Source organism: Anomaloglossus baeobatrachus, chromosome 1, assembly GCF_048569485.1.
Source record: "Anomaloglossus baeobatrachus isolate aAnoBae1 chromosome 1, aAnoBae1.hap1, whole genome shotgun sequence".
Classification (NCBI taxonomy): Eukaryota; Metazoa; Chordata; class Amphibia; order Anura; family Aromobatidae; genus Anomaloglossus; species Anomaloglossus baeobatrachus.
Window position 1 is genome coordinate 666,932,816 of NC_134353.1, and position 15,102 is coordinate 666,947,917.

At 43.5% G+C, this 15,102-nt stretch overlaps 1 protein-coding gene across 1 annotated transcript in view; it reads right to left on the reverse strand.

Moving 5' to 3' along the window:
- Window positions 1-15,102, reverse strand: part of SVOP (SV2 related protein) — a 109,178-nt gene that overhangs the window by 17,402 nt on the left and 76,674 nt on the right. Inside the window, exon 11 of the mRNA XM_075320026.1 lies at window positions 1,032-1,108. Coding sequence (XP_075176141.1) covers window positions 1,032-1,108 — 77 coding nt within the window. The remainder of the gene's footprint in view (window positions 1-1,031; window positions 1,109-15,102) is intronic.

Genomic DNA, 15,102 nt, shown 5'->3' on the forward strand with positions numbered 1-15,102 from the left:
GTATATAGGGGTGTAGTGGTGTAGTATAATACAGGTGTATATAGGGGTGTAGTGGTGTAGTATAATACAAGTGTATATAGGGGTGTAGTGGTGTAGTATAATACAGGTGTATATAGGGGTCTAGTGGTGTAGTATAATACAGGTGTATTAGGGGTGTAGTGGTGTAGTATAATACAGGTGTATATAGGGGTGTAGTGGTGTAGTATAATACAGGTGTATATAGGGGTGTACTGGTGTAGTATAATACAGGTGTATATAGGGGTGTAGTGGTGTAGTATAATACAGGTGTATATAGGGATGTAGTGGTGTAGTATAATACAGGTGTATATAGGGGTGTAGTGGTATAGTATAATACAGGTGTATATAGGAGTGTACTGGTGTAGTATAATACAGGTGTATATAGGGGTGTAGTGGTGTAGTATAATACAGGTGTATATAGGGGTGTAGTGGTGTAGTATAATACAAGTGTAGTATATAGGGGTGTAGTGATGTAGGTTATCACAGGTGTAGTATATAGTGATGTAGTGGTGCAGTTTATTCCAGGTGTAGTATATAGTGATGTAGTATATTCCAGGTGTATATAGGGGTGTAGTGATGTAGTATATCGTGGTGTAGTATATAGAGGTGTAGTTTATTACAGGTGTAGTGTATAGGGATGATGTATATTACAGGTGTAGTATCTGGCGGGTGTAGTGATGTAGTATATGGGGATTGTGTGTGTATGTATGTATGCATACATTGTGTGTATGTGTATATATATTATATACACACACAGTATATATATTCGTGAGTGTCTGTGTATATGTATATATATATATATATATATATATATGTAGAACCGAGTTAATTATATTAGTCCGGCCCTCTAAAACCATCCCAATTTCTCATGCGGCCCCATGGAAAAATTAATTGCCCACCCCTGGTCTAGATCTTGTGGATATTATAGCATGTCTATTATAGGTTGGCAGCCATCCATATTAAAGGACTTAACTGAAATTCTGTACAATAAACTGTAACAAGATACTACTCACCACTGCATACATCTCCAGCTTGGAAAAGCTCCGTTGTTAGTAGAACCAGCCCATAGTATGAAAAGGCATTAGAAAACCTGTAATATGAAATGACAACTGGTTTTAGTGAATGCTTAAAGTGTTCATTTATGTTTCAAAATATTAAATTGATGTGTAAATATACTCCATCGTTCCCTGACTTGTCTAACTGTGCTACTAAGTCTCAAGGATGGTCCCCATCTCCTGAGTGTGCGTTCACCAGAAAGCTGCCAATCACTTACATTTGGGTGGGGATGGGGCTGACCCCCTAATGCCACAGTATTGTTTGTAATAAAAAAACAAAAACATTACTATCCCCACAACAAAATCCCTACCTATGCCATATTCAAAACCAGTTTTAGAAAAAGTGAGACACTACGTAGAAAAAATAAAAATGGGGCCCCAGTTGCAAACATATTCCCCATCACAAAGAAGCATTTATGCTGCATTAACAGGAGCTGAGTTCAGCTACTAAGCGAGCGCCGATTGACTTTAGTGAAGTTGTTTATGCTTGTTTCCGGCCTCGATATACATTCATTACATATCATTAGTAGATCATTCTGTCCGCACACAGTATCTTGTTATTGGCAGCACATGTCCTGTGTACACTGGGTGATGTGCTACCGACAATGATGACTTTTGTTCTGGCATAAACAATCCAATCCCCCGGTTTATGAGCATTATAGTTATTCGCTAGGCAATTGCCAATATGTTTGCACCTAAAAACACTGATCTCCACTGCCATTTTCACTCACACACAACATGCATGTTGTATGCTACATACACGCTCCATGCTGCACACCCTGTATGCTACATGCACTCACTGCATGGTATACACACATACATAGACACACACTGCATGTTATATATACACACAGTGCATGTTATTTATACACACGCTGAATGTTATAAACACTACGTTACACATACACACTACATATTACACACATTGCATGATACACACCCAGTGTAGAGGACATACCAGGCTCTCTCCTTCAGTTCAGGTCCGTCACAATCTCCAGAATGAGGAGCTTTGGTCACATGACTATGATATCAACAAAGGTCCTTCTACACTTCTATCCTATAAAACTCCACTGATAATGCCGTGGCGGCATTATCTGGCTCGCAAAGAATGAAGACCATAGGCAATTGTCCAGTTTGCCGCCTCCTCCTCCTGCCAGTCCTGCCCATATTGCTTTCCAATAGGACTACACAGGCCTTAAAAGGTATATCCAATGCTTCATTAAAACAATTGTGCATCACGTCAGCAGAGTTACAGCAGAAGCCTCTTTTCTAGACTGCTCTGTTGACAGGGCGGGACTGCCAACATTATGCTGATTAGCAGCTGGATCCCTCAGTTAGGTAGCGTGGAGAAGGCTGTCAATCAGCATAATGTCAGCAGTCCCGAACCGTCTACAGAGCAGAGTAGATGAGCAGCCGCCAGTCTGTTGATGTGACGTCAGCGGAAGAAACTGATTCGCCAGCATGGGTGGTCGTGACTGCTCTGTGCCAGCAAGGAATGGCTCCGTGCACAACAGGCAGGCAATATCAACTACCTGCCTGTTATTGCTTAGGCACATTTATTTTTAACCAGGTCACAGATATCCCCTTTATCCTGCTTTAAAATGGACCTGTTGCCTATCTTGAAATGTCTGAATTACAGAATAACTTAATTTCTCAAAAGATATAAATTCGGGATCATCTTGTTTTAAAACTCTTTGTTCTGTTCCTCTATTACTGTAGGTAGAAATATATGAATACATTTACAACTGGGCATTACCAGTAAGGGGGATGTTCTTATTCCGTCTGACACTTTCCAATCAGTGCCGAGAATATTAGATTATGCAGGGACACAATCCAACTGATAATGCCCAGTAGACAATGTGCTTAGAAATTTTCCACAAGAAATAACAGAGGAATGGCACAAACACAGAATTCTAAGAAAAAAATATGCAGAATTTTTAGTCTATGAGGATTTGGTACACAAACAAGTTAGGAAAGCTAGAAGCCGACAGCTGCCTGGATCCGAGGTTCATAGGAGCCCATGACTGCCCAAATTACCCAAAGATTAGATTGTATGCACATGGAAGTTATCCCTTTATGAAATATGTGCAGAACCCGCATAAAGTCTTATGATCCTGAAGCCAGAGAGCAGGGCAGCAAGCTTCACAGAGGACAGTGTAAGTTGATGTGTATGGAGCTGGGTCTGGGATCTACACTTATTTGGGTGGTTTAATGTCTAAATCTATTTAGAGGTCTTGTCTGTGACTGTAGTTATGGGGTCTTGTCTGAGGTCTGTTCCTGTAAGTGGACAGAAATTATTTGATTCGGTATGCAGTTTTCATTTATTCTTGGGTCTGTATTTATTGGGGGGTTCCTGCATCTATATCTAATCTATTTTAATATAATTCATCAAGTTTACAAGCATTTGTGGTGTAAAACTTCAGGATGTTATTGAGGTATGTAAAAAACACACTGATTCCACACAAAAAAACAACGCATTTCGATGTTCTTATTCATGGTTTAAGCTATTGACTAATTGTTCCTAGTCATGACTTATTCAAAACTTGCTGCCTGTAGAATTGATGTATTTTTCAATATACGTACCTCAATAAAGTCCTGAAGTTTTTTTTAACCAAAATTGGCTATGAGATGGATTAATTATAATAAACTGGGATTTCGTTAAGCAGCGAGCTCACTTGGGATCTGTGCCACAGCTAATAGTGGGATGATGTTGCAAGTATGGTGAGCTGGACTGTTCTTTCTTTTATTTGTACTTAATCTTAGTATTAATTAATCTAAGATCTGAATTTATCTAGGTGTCTAGTGTTGGGTCTGAATAAAGTTAGGAGTGTGGTCTGAGGTCTGACTTAAGTTAGTGGTCTGGTTTGTGTAGGAATTAGGAATGGTTTCTGAAATAATAATTTAGAATGCTATAGTGGCTGGGTATATGCCATACAAGCAAGCGTCCAAGGAAATCTCTGACTTGAAGACTTCCAGTCACATTTAGTGATCATCATAAGTGGCATTTTAATAACCAAGTTCGGAAGCGAATGCATGAATCTTGGCAGAAGCAGACATGCCAGGCTGAGCTCCGTACCATTCTTCTTAAGTGCCCTAGCACTCAGGGTCCATTGCAGATAACTAACTATCTAAAGGGTAACCCATGGAGGTCGCAATGCCAAAGAGAGGAGATTCTAAACAGCTGAAAAGCCGCCTTATTACAGACTTCCTCATGAGCAATCAAGTGAGCTATCTACTGCATCTCCTCTACTCATGGAGTTTGAGGCCAATGCTGACACAGCCACCACCGGAAAACAAGGTTAGTCTGAGACATTAATAGTGACTTCTATCTTAATCAAAAGTTAGTGGGAGACCTTCAGAACCGAGTTGGCCTCGGCTGTGGAGACTTTTACAGCTCAGCTTAATTATATAGCGCATTGCACATCTACTTTAGAAAACAAAATTAAGGGAGGGAGATCAGGTCAGGTCAAACAACATACAGGCCATCTTAATATCTTAGAACTTAAATATGAGGATATTGGTAACTGATCTTGTAAAGGCACAATTCATATTAAAGGTCTCCCAGAGAACATCATTGCCCTGAAACACACTACTATGTCTCTTCTCTGCACTGCTTCCTCAGAGTGACCCGCTGTTGTAGAGATGTAGATGTAGTACTAAAATCGCACTATGAGGATTCCAAGACTTTTCATTCTGGCTGCTGCTCGGGATTTATTACCACTACCTGGTCTACCAGCTAAAGTCTGGCTTGTTGCTGATATTTCCCGAGCTACCCGCTTCAGGAGAGGATCACTGCGTTCTATTACTCCAGCTCTACAAGCTGCACAAATGTCAAATAACAATACGGCTTTCCATTTGCTCTGTCCTTCACTCATAGTAATGCTGTCTTTACATCATGCTCCTTTGAAAAAGGTGAAAAGTTGCTAGAAAAAGCTTGAATCCCACCACTTGATAATCCACCTTTACTCCCCCCCGTTCCCTCGTCCAACAAGGGAAAGGAAAGAGGTGAGCAGTTCCAGAAATTGAGCTTCACCTTGCACTTGCATTGAAGTGACTTTGAGTATAACCCATTATAGTTGACATTTTCTCAAGATGTGCATATATAAGGACTACAAGACTGATAACACTTAATCTGCACAAAATTTTGTGGAACTGGGTCAAGGAACTGTCACGCAGTGACTACCGTGGTTCTGCCAGGTATAATGGAACTCCCAGCAAGCGCCGCAACACACAGGGTACACAGGGAACACAATACAACGGTGAGCCCTGGTGGTAGGGAGAGGGGAGTGGGGTCACCTATTGCCACTCACCTGAGACTGATCCCTGCACTCCCTAACATCTCTATACGGGTCCTTCCCCCTGATGCCGATACCGTGCCTAGGCCCTCTCTTGCCCTGACTAGTGAGAATAATGGTGAGAGCACTAGTGTTACGGTTGCTGTGGCTCTGGAGACTATCTTCGGATTTTTTGCTACTGCACATGTGCAAGCGCTGGAGACTAAGTCCTATCTTGGAGCCATTGCACATGTGCGGGTGACATCATCGCTGACACGAGGTCACATGTCTCTGACACCTTCTAAGCTGATTGGTCGCTGCTCATGTGCTTGTGACACGTGGTCACATGTCTCTGACACATTCTATGCCGATTGGTCGCTGGTCATGTGCTTGTGACGCTTTGCTCGGTGATAGGCCAGCGTAACATCATTTCTGTCGTTCTGGCAGCGGATTGGCTCTGGTGTCCTCCATCTTGGATGAGGCACAAAGTCTATATAAGACCCTGACGCACGCCGCCCGGCGCTCAGTCCTCTTGGTTCATGCATGAGGGTAGACGCCCTGTGCACATCCCTCTAGGCATCTCTCTGTCTATGTTAGGTGAGCGCTACCGGCAGGGTAGCGTTCTTATACCTTACAGCTTCGTCTGGAGTCCGTATCCTTACCTCTTAGTGGAGCGGACATAGGCAGGTGCCTGAGGCACATGGTCCGGCTGGGCCTTGTGAATCTACTCGTAGGTGGACGTTGCCGCTAGTTCCTTATACTGCGTCTGGCAGTTGTTCGTATCCTCGCACACTAGGGGAGCGAACAGAGGTAGGAGCTTTGTGCGGCTTATGCTGCTCTCCGTCTCTTTTGCACCACTAGAAGAGCGGACCTAGGCAGGTGCCATATCTAGTGGTTCGTGTCCTCGCACACTAGTGGAGCGAACGCAGGTAGGAGCTTTGTGCGGCTTACGCTGCTGTCCGTCTCTTTTGCACCACTAGAAGAGCGGACCTAGGCAGGTGCCATATCTAGTGGTTTGTGTCCTCGCACACTAGTGGAGCGAACGCAGGTAGGAGCTTTGTGCGGCTTACGCTGCTGTCCGTCTCCTGGCACCACTAGAGGAACGGACCTAGGTGGGTGCCATTTCACACTCACTGCTTTTGTCTCTGTGACCATTAACAGAGACCATTTCACACACCCTCCAAATAAGGGAGGAATTGCCTTATTTACTAATTCTATTCCTCTGTAAGTTTAACAGAGGTATTGCACTCTGCCATAGTCTGCAGCAGAGTCTTTGCACGGTGGACCCTGACTGTCTGATATTCCTTTAGGTTTTATTATCAGACAGCCCCCCGTAACAACTAGTCTCATCACTGCAATAATACAATTCAAGGGAAGGGAGATAGACAGTGGAATAAGAGACACAAAAAGATAACACTCCAAGCCTTTCCAATGCAGCTAAACACTACAGCTGCAACGGTCATGACCCCTCAGCTTCTTTCAGAGAGTAGCTGCTTCCAAAGTGGTCAGCATAAGAATGAAGATTCTATAACTGGGATAAAATGGTAAGACACGTGACTCTTTATAGCGAAGGGGAGGGGTCACAAAAGAGTTGCACCTGGGATTAAGGCTACAAAGGACAGCCAGATAGGAAAAAGAGTTGTTAAACCCTACAGCACTAAAAGCAAGTAGATTTCACTCAAATACAAGTATTGAATCTGTGACCAATAAGACGTTGTGACCATCTAACCCCATACTCGTCAGAGGTCTCCCAAGAGCGGGACACACTCATGACAGGAACTCTCTGTTATCAAAAGTTGTTTTTGAGGCTACATCTGCAGGATGCAGTATTTTCTGCACACAAATTGCAACCAAAACTACCCCTTGTCACAGAGAGCCTTGAAATGTAAAAAAAAAATTGCTTGTAATGTAGGTGCGTTTTTGGTGCATTTTTTATGTTTTTTAAAGAAGAAACAAAATATGATAGGAACGGATAATTGATAAATAGCTAGAATAGATGGATAGATAGAAAAAATAGATAAAAAGAATAGCTAGATAGAAAAAACATATTAAATAGATAATAAGAAAGAACAGATAGAATAGATAGAAAGAAATAACAGAAGAGCTCAATAGAGGGATAACTAGCTTGGCCAGCTGTTTTTTTTTATTTTTTTGTAAAAAAAAATGACGTGGGGTCCCCCCCCATTTTTCATATCTAGCACAGGAACAACAGCAGCTGCAAGCTGCAACCCGCAACCCTGTCATTAATCCTTTTTACCCTGACTGCCACTGCACCAGGGTCATCGGGAAAAGCAGGTAAAGTCCCGGGACTGTCGCTTCTAATGGATGCAGCAATTCCGGGCGGCTGCTGGCTGATATTTTTAAGCTGGGGGGGGCTCCCAATAACGTGGGTCTCCCCAGCCTGAAAATACCAGCGCTCAGTTGTAAGGCTTAATCTTGGCTGAGTATCAAAATTGGGGGAACCGCAAGCCATTTTGTTTTAATTATTTATTTATTGTACTGTATGATGTAGACACACCTACTGGCGGCTGTGATTGGTTGAAGTCAGACAGCTGTCACTCAGCATGGAGGCGCATCTGACTGCAACCAATCACAGATGGGGGAGGAGTGAATATGTATGAGCCTAATGAGCGGGTGCAGTGAATATGTAATGAGGCTAATGAGCAAGTCGGAAAGAAGAATGAGAGTCTGCGGGAGCAGTGTGACAGCCGCGCGCACCGGTGATCAGTAAGTATGAAGCGCTTGGAGAGAGAGAGACTCCGACATACCAAAATCACTCCAGCATTGATTTTGTCATTCTGGAACTAAGTTGGTGAGGTGCGTTTTTGTTTACAAAATTGCGGGTAAAACGTATGCAAAACGCAAACAATTTGATAGCATGCGTTTTGTCATGCGTTTTTTCATCCCCTCATTGATTTCAATGAGTGACAAATGTTGACAAAAATGCAAAAAGAATGAACATGCTGCTTCTTTTTTTACACAAAATTTTGTCAAGCAAACTGCTGACAAATAAACTGCAATGTGCGCACAGCAAATCTGACTTCTCATCGACTTTTCTGAGAAGTCAAAAGTGAGAAAGTTATGACAACAAAACTGCACCAAAAAAGTGACAAAAAACGCAACATGCGCATATAGCCTGAGGGTTCATTTTTATCTTCATTAAGACTTACTTGGTTGGAGCTCATTATTTCTTCTCCCCTCCTTTCCCTCCTTACCTCACTCCCGTCCCCTTTTTTCCGTGTTTTGTCTCTCCTCCTCCTCTCCCACTTATGTTATATCTCAGCACTATAATAATGCATTTAGCATATGCACAAGATATAACATTACCGGTATTATCTTCTGCAAAATATATTTAGATATATAACTTTTTGCAACCCTCAGTTGGTATACAAGCTTCTGTTTTTGTTATATTATTAGAGCCTGAGATTATTGTACTTGACAAGTGTCACATCCTCACCAGAATCCACTCCTACGACTTCTACTTCGATCACCAGGCGACGCCATGTTCCCGCCATGGACTGTGCTGGTGATACGAGAGGAGTCGATGCCAGTGGCTCCGGTGGGTTCAGGCTCCGCTCATCCACTAGGCTGGGTTTCTCTGGCACCTGCAGTACCACTGGCTGACTGTAGGTGGCATATGTCTTCCAGCTTAAGTTACCACCATTCAGCTACAGCCAATGGGAAGACACCACACACTTCTAATTCCCCCTCCTGTCTGCTGGTCACTGCCAGAGATAGTTTTCAATTCCTGCTTTTTGGTTCCTGCTCTGTTTTAAATAGTTATTCCTGTGTTTTGCCTGTTCTCTGACTATCCTTCTGCCTGCCGTTTTTGTAGCTCACTGCCAGATCCGGATTTGACCTCTGCCTGATTTCCTGACTACGTCCTTGTCTGCCAATTTTGTCCCTGTTCTGCATCTCCTGGTTTGACCCTGCCTGACTACTACTCTCCTCTGGACTGTAGCCTTCCACAGGTAGCAATCTCTGGGGCCCTGAAGTAATTCCAAATCCCTGTATAGAGGTTAAAGGGTTTAAGGGTTCTCAGGGACCTGTTTTGTGACCGGCTTTCCTCTAGCCTGTTTATGACAGCCAGTCTGAGTCTATGGTTCCAGGCAGGCATTATAGTAAAATGATGACCTGTTAGGTTTTTGTCCAGGGGTTTAACATTTAGGCCGCATTCAGTGATTTCTGGATTTTCCCTAGTAATATGGGACTCTAAGTCGCTGACCTAGTGTCATGAGTGTGTCATGTCCTCAGGTTAGATCTTATATTGTAGTGGATTTACTTTCATTTGATACTGAAAGAGTTATGGACTCATTCCCTTCTGGCTGAGATTTCTCATAGCTGCAGCATCTTAACATCACACTCTTCCACTAGGTTTACCCACTCCTGGCTTTACTCCATGCCTTTTATAGATCGGCTATACTGACCACTTTGAAGGTGCTTGTCTCTAGAAAAGCTGATGTGTTCATTTTAGTTGCAGCTTGAAGTTTCCTGCTGGAAAAGCTATGGAATGATATTTGTTGTGTCTTTCCACTCCTGCTTGTTTTAGCTCCATTGTGTTGTGAGACTAGTGCCTCCCTGGCCTACACACTAGTCAGGGTGAGTTCAGGGCCAGTGAGGGCCTAAGCACGTGATGGTGCACAGGGGGAAGGACCCGTCTAGGGACATTAGGAAGCTCAGGGATCAGCCACAGGTGAGTTGGATGGTGACCCTTTCCCTCGCACCAGAGCCTACCTTTATATCCTCCCTGGTGTACCCTTCCTCTTGCTCCACACGCTGAGCATTCCCTGCCCCGGTGAGACACCTTGTTGGGAGGTTTAGTTTAACAAAAGCAATAATAATAGGATAGCCTCAAAATAAATTAACAAGTGGTAAGAAAATCCCTGTAAAATTTAAACATTTATTGTATTTGAATTAAAAACACAAGCCAAGTGAAAAAACATCACAGACACAAAAACGACACAACTGTGGAGGGCACAAAATGAATCAGGGTTTGAGTAGGCACAGGGTAAAAGAATGTAAAAGCCAAAAAATTGTCACAGACACCAACAGGCGGTGGATTAACTTGGCCCTATTAAAATCCTAGAACTGGCTCCTACCTATCAACGGAGGGTATGACACCCTAACTTAACTGGGCACCCCCGTTTCACGTCAGCTTGCCCTGACTTACCCTAAAAAGTACCCTATAAGGTGCAAAAATGATTGCACTGATAATTAACAATAAGCGCATCTGTAAATACAGTATTGCACTTCTTAGGATTGTTAAAAAATAGTGAAAAATCTGAAGCCTGGTACACAGTAATTACACTATTCCTAAGCAACAATGCCATCAGTCCAAAGCAGTGGTATTAACACGGGGTGTAAAAAATACTTTTGTAGATTTAGGGAAAATGGTGAGGCCCAATACACATTTGCTGAACCATTCCCAAACCAAAACCACAATCAGTCCGACACAGTGGCACCAGCGCAGAAAAATATACAGATACAGATGTCATCACTACTCTGCACAGTCTCCACACAAAATGTCTAAGTAGGGAGGTGAACAACAATCTAGACCCCCCCTAGCCAGGACAACATACTGTATAACCCAACCAGCATTTTATCCAACTGCAATAAGCTTAGGTAGAAAAATGTAGTGCAACATTGCAACAGTGAATGGCCCTTCACAGAATGAAAAACCTGAATCTACCACCAAAAACAAGGGGCGTCCAATACTGATGTCCCTAAAAAGCAGGATTTAGGAAATTGTGACTTTTTAAACAATCACCAAATACAGTCTGCTACAAAGGTACACTTCCCTTTATTTGGTGCAGATAAGAACAGCATCCTTGATTATCACTGTAAAGGCCGCTTTACACGTTGCGACGTCGCTAGCGATCGCACCCACCCCCGCCGTGCGTGCGTCACGGGCAAATCGCTGCCCATGGCGAACAATATCGCTGGTACACATCACACGCACATACCTGCCTAACGACATCGCTGTGGCCGGTGAACAAACTCTTTTTTTAAGGGGGAGGTTCGCTCGGCGTCACAGCGACGTCACACAGCGGGCCACCAATAGAAGCGGAGGGGCAGAGAGCAGCCGCATTAACGTCACTCCCACCTCGTTGCCGGAAGACGCAGGAACGCTGTTGTTCGTCGTTCCTGGGGTGTCACACATAGTGATGTGTGATGCCTCAGGAACGACGAACAACCTGCGTCCAAAATGTTTAACAATATTTGGGAAAGGAATGACGTGTCAACAACCAACGCTTTTCCCGTTTTTCGGATCGTTAGCAGTTGCTCGTAGGTGTCACACGCAACGACGTCGCTAACGACGCCGGATGTGCGTCACGAATTCCGTGACCCCAGCGATATCTCGTTAGTGATGTTGTTGCGTGTAACGGGGCCTTAAGGGTATGGAATGATACAATTATCTATGACTATGTAGGGGGATTTAAAATGAGACTAGGTCCCTTCAGCATGCAAAACCTGTGTCATTATTAGGGCTGAGCGGACCCAGACTGTAAAAGTCTGGATCCGCGTGGTTTCAAAGTTGCTCGGATGCCGGACCTGGACCCGGACCCGGGCCCGGGATTCCGGGTGTTTGATCTGTATCCGGCACTCGAGAATATAAAAAAAAATAAAGGAAAAATAAAGAAAATAAAAATGAAGCAAGCACTTCACACATACCCCAGCTCCTGCCTGGCTGTACGCTGCTCCTGCTGCCTTCATGTGCTGCTCGTTTCATATGCACAGCTTTCCCTGCCCACCGGCTGGCATGGTGTCTGTGATTGGTGCAGTCAAACGCACCCCCAGCCTTTGTGACAGCTTATGACTGCTTCCACTAAGCAACGTTGTCTGCGGGTCTTCGCCGACACAGCTCATCCAAGGCCTTCTGGTGCACGATTCATGCGCCAAGAGGCACAGGCTGAGCGGAGGAGGAAACATCGCCGTTGCAGCTCATTCTGGGACTCCCTATGCACAATTCATGCACGGGGATGTGCATGCTGAAAAGAGGGGGAAACATTGCCAGGGCAGCTCATCCTTGGCTGCCTGCTTCATGAAGCAGGCCGCTCAGGCTGAACAGAGGAGTACACATCGTGGATGCAGCTCATCCTGAGCGATCTACTTCATGAAGCAGGCCACTCAGGCTGAACAGTGGAGTACATGTCACGGGAGCAGCTCATCCTAGGCTGCCTGCTTCATGAAGCAGGCTGCCCAGACTGAACAGAGGAGTACACATCACGGGCTGCATTTTGAACACGCCCCCTATCACGTGACAAATTATGTCATACCTGGAAGGAGCCCATACATTCTAGCATCTACCTTTACTTTTAGTGCACTATCTAGACTCACGCAGCTCCGGAAGTGAATGTGTGACCCAGAAGCAGCTTGCTGCCATGACACGGAGAGTTGGTGAATACACCACACGCGCTCCTATCCCTTATCCCTTCCACCAACATTTTTAGCCAGATTCTGGCTCCTGTAGACTTATATGGGTTCAGATTCCAGACCGGATCCAGATTTTTTAAGAAAACTGGTCCCAGTTTTTTGGGAGTCCGCTCAGCTCTAGTCATTATGTGTAAGGTTTTATCCCAAAATGTGTGTGCGTTTAATTCACCCATGAGTCACAAAAAGGCGTTCTTAGATTATTTTCAACATAATTCGGATGTTTTATGTTTGCAAGAAACAGATCTCATCCTCCTCTTTTCCTAAATTTGTCAATTCACAATATTCTAGCTTCTTTATTTTATCACATGAAAAAAAAAACAAGAGAGGTGGCCATTTTTAGCGGAAATTACTTCCCGTTGCATATTTCCACCTCCTTCTCTGATCCTAGAAGGTTGTTTTGTTATTCTCCTTGGTTTTGTTCAGGGACAATAGTTTTTTATAGTCAATAGCCATTTACCTGACACAGAGCAAACTCAGGTATTCAAGATGATATTAAATAAACTTTCAACATCTACAGTTAGGTCCAGAAATATTTGGACAGTGACACAAGTTTTGTTATTTTAGCTGTTTACAAAAACATGTTCAGAAATACAATTATATATATAATATGGGCTGAAAGTGCACACTCCCAGCTGCAATATGAGAGTTTTCACATCCAAATCGGAGAAAGGGTTTAGGAATCATAGCTCTGTAATGCATAGCCTCCTCTTTTTAAAGGGACCAAAAGTAATTGGACAAGGGACTCTAAGGGCTGCAATTAACTCTGAAGGCGTCTCCCTCGTTAACCTGTAATCAATGAAGTAGTTAAAAGGTCTGGTGGGGTTGATTACAGGTGTGTGGTTTTGCATTTGGAAGCTGTTGCTGTGACCAGACAACATGTGGTCTAAGGAACTCTCAATTGAGGTGAAGCAAAACATCCTGAGGCTGAAAAAAAAGAAAAAATCCATCAGAGAGATAGCAGAAATGCTTGGAGTAGCAAAATCAACAGTCGGGTACATTCTGAGAAAAAAGGAATTGACTGGTGAGCTTGGGAACTCAAAAAGGCCTGGGCGTCCACGGATGACAACAGTGGTGGATGATCGCCGCATACTTTCTTTGGTGAAGAAGAACCCATTCACAACATCAACTGAAGTCCAGAACACTCTCAGTGAAGTAGGTGTATCTGTCTCTAAGTCAACAGTAAAGAGAAGACTCCATGAAAGTAAATACAAAGGGTTCACATCTAGATGCAAACCATTCATCAATTCCAAAAATAGACAGGCCAGAGTTAAATTTGCTGAAAAACACCTCATGAAGCCAGCTCAGTTCTGGAAAAGTATTCTATGGACAGATGAGACAAAGATCAACCTGTACCAGAATGATGGGAAGAAAAAAGTTTGGAGAACAAAGGGAACGGCACATGATCCAAGGCACACCACATCCTCTGTAAAACATGGTGGAGGCAACGTGATGGCATGGGCATGCATGGCTTTCAATGGTACTGGGTCATTTCTGTTTATTGATGACATAATAGCAGACAAGAGTAGCCGGATGAATTCTGAAGTGTACCGGGATATACTTTCAGCCCAGATTCAGCCAAATGCCGCAAAGTTGATCGGACGGCGCTTCATAGTACAGATGGACAATGACCCCAAGCATACAGCCAAAGCTACCCAGGAGTTCATGAGTGCTAAAAAGTGGAACATTCTGCAATGGCCAAGTCAATCACCAGATCTTAACCCAATTGAGCATGCATTTCACTTGCTCAAATCCAGACTTAAGACGGAAAGACCCACAAACAAGCAAGACCTGAAGGCTGTGGCTGTAAAGGCCTGGCAAAGCATTAAGAAGGAGGAAACCCAGCGTTTGGTGATGTCCATGGGTTCCAGACTTAAGGCAGTGATTGCCTCCAAAGGATTCGCAACAAAATATTGAAAATAAAAATATTTTGTTTGGGTTTGGTTTATTTGTCCAATTACTTTTGACCTCCTAAAATGTGGAGTGTTTGTAAAGAAATGTGTAGAATTCCTACAATTTCTATCAGATATTTTTGTTCAAACCTTCAAATTAAATGTTACAATCTGCACTTGAATTCTGTTGTAGAGGTTTCATTTCAAATCCAATGTGGTGGCATGCAGAGCCCGACTCGTGAAAATTGTGTCACTGTCCAAATATTTCTGGACCTAACTGTATTTATCACCATTTGATATGGTGTGGGGGCTTCAATTTCACCCTGAATTCTGAAGTGGGTAGCATCATAGCACTGCCCTGAGAAGGTCGGATTTATCCAAGTGGATAAGGAAAGATTACATTATTTTTTCCAACATCATAATCTGGTGTCC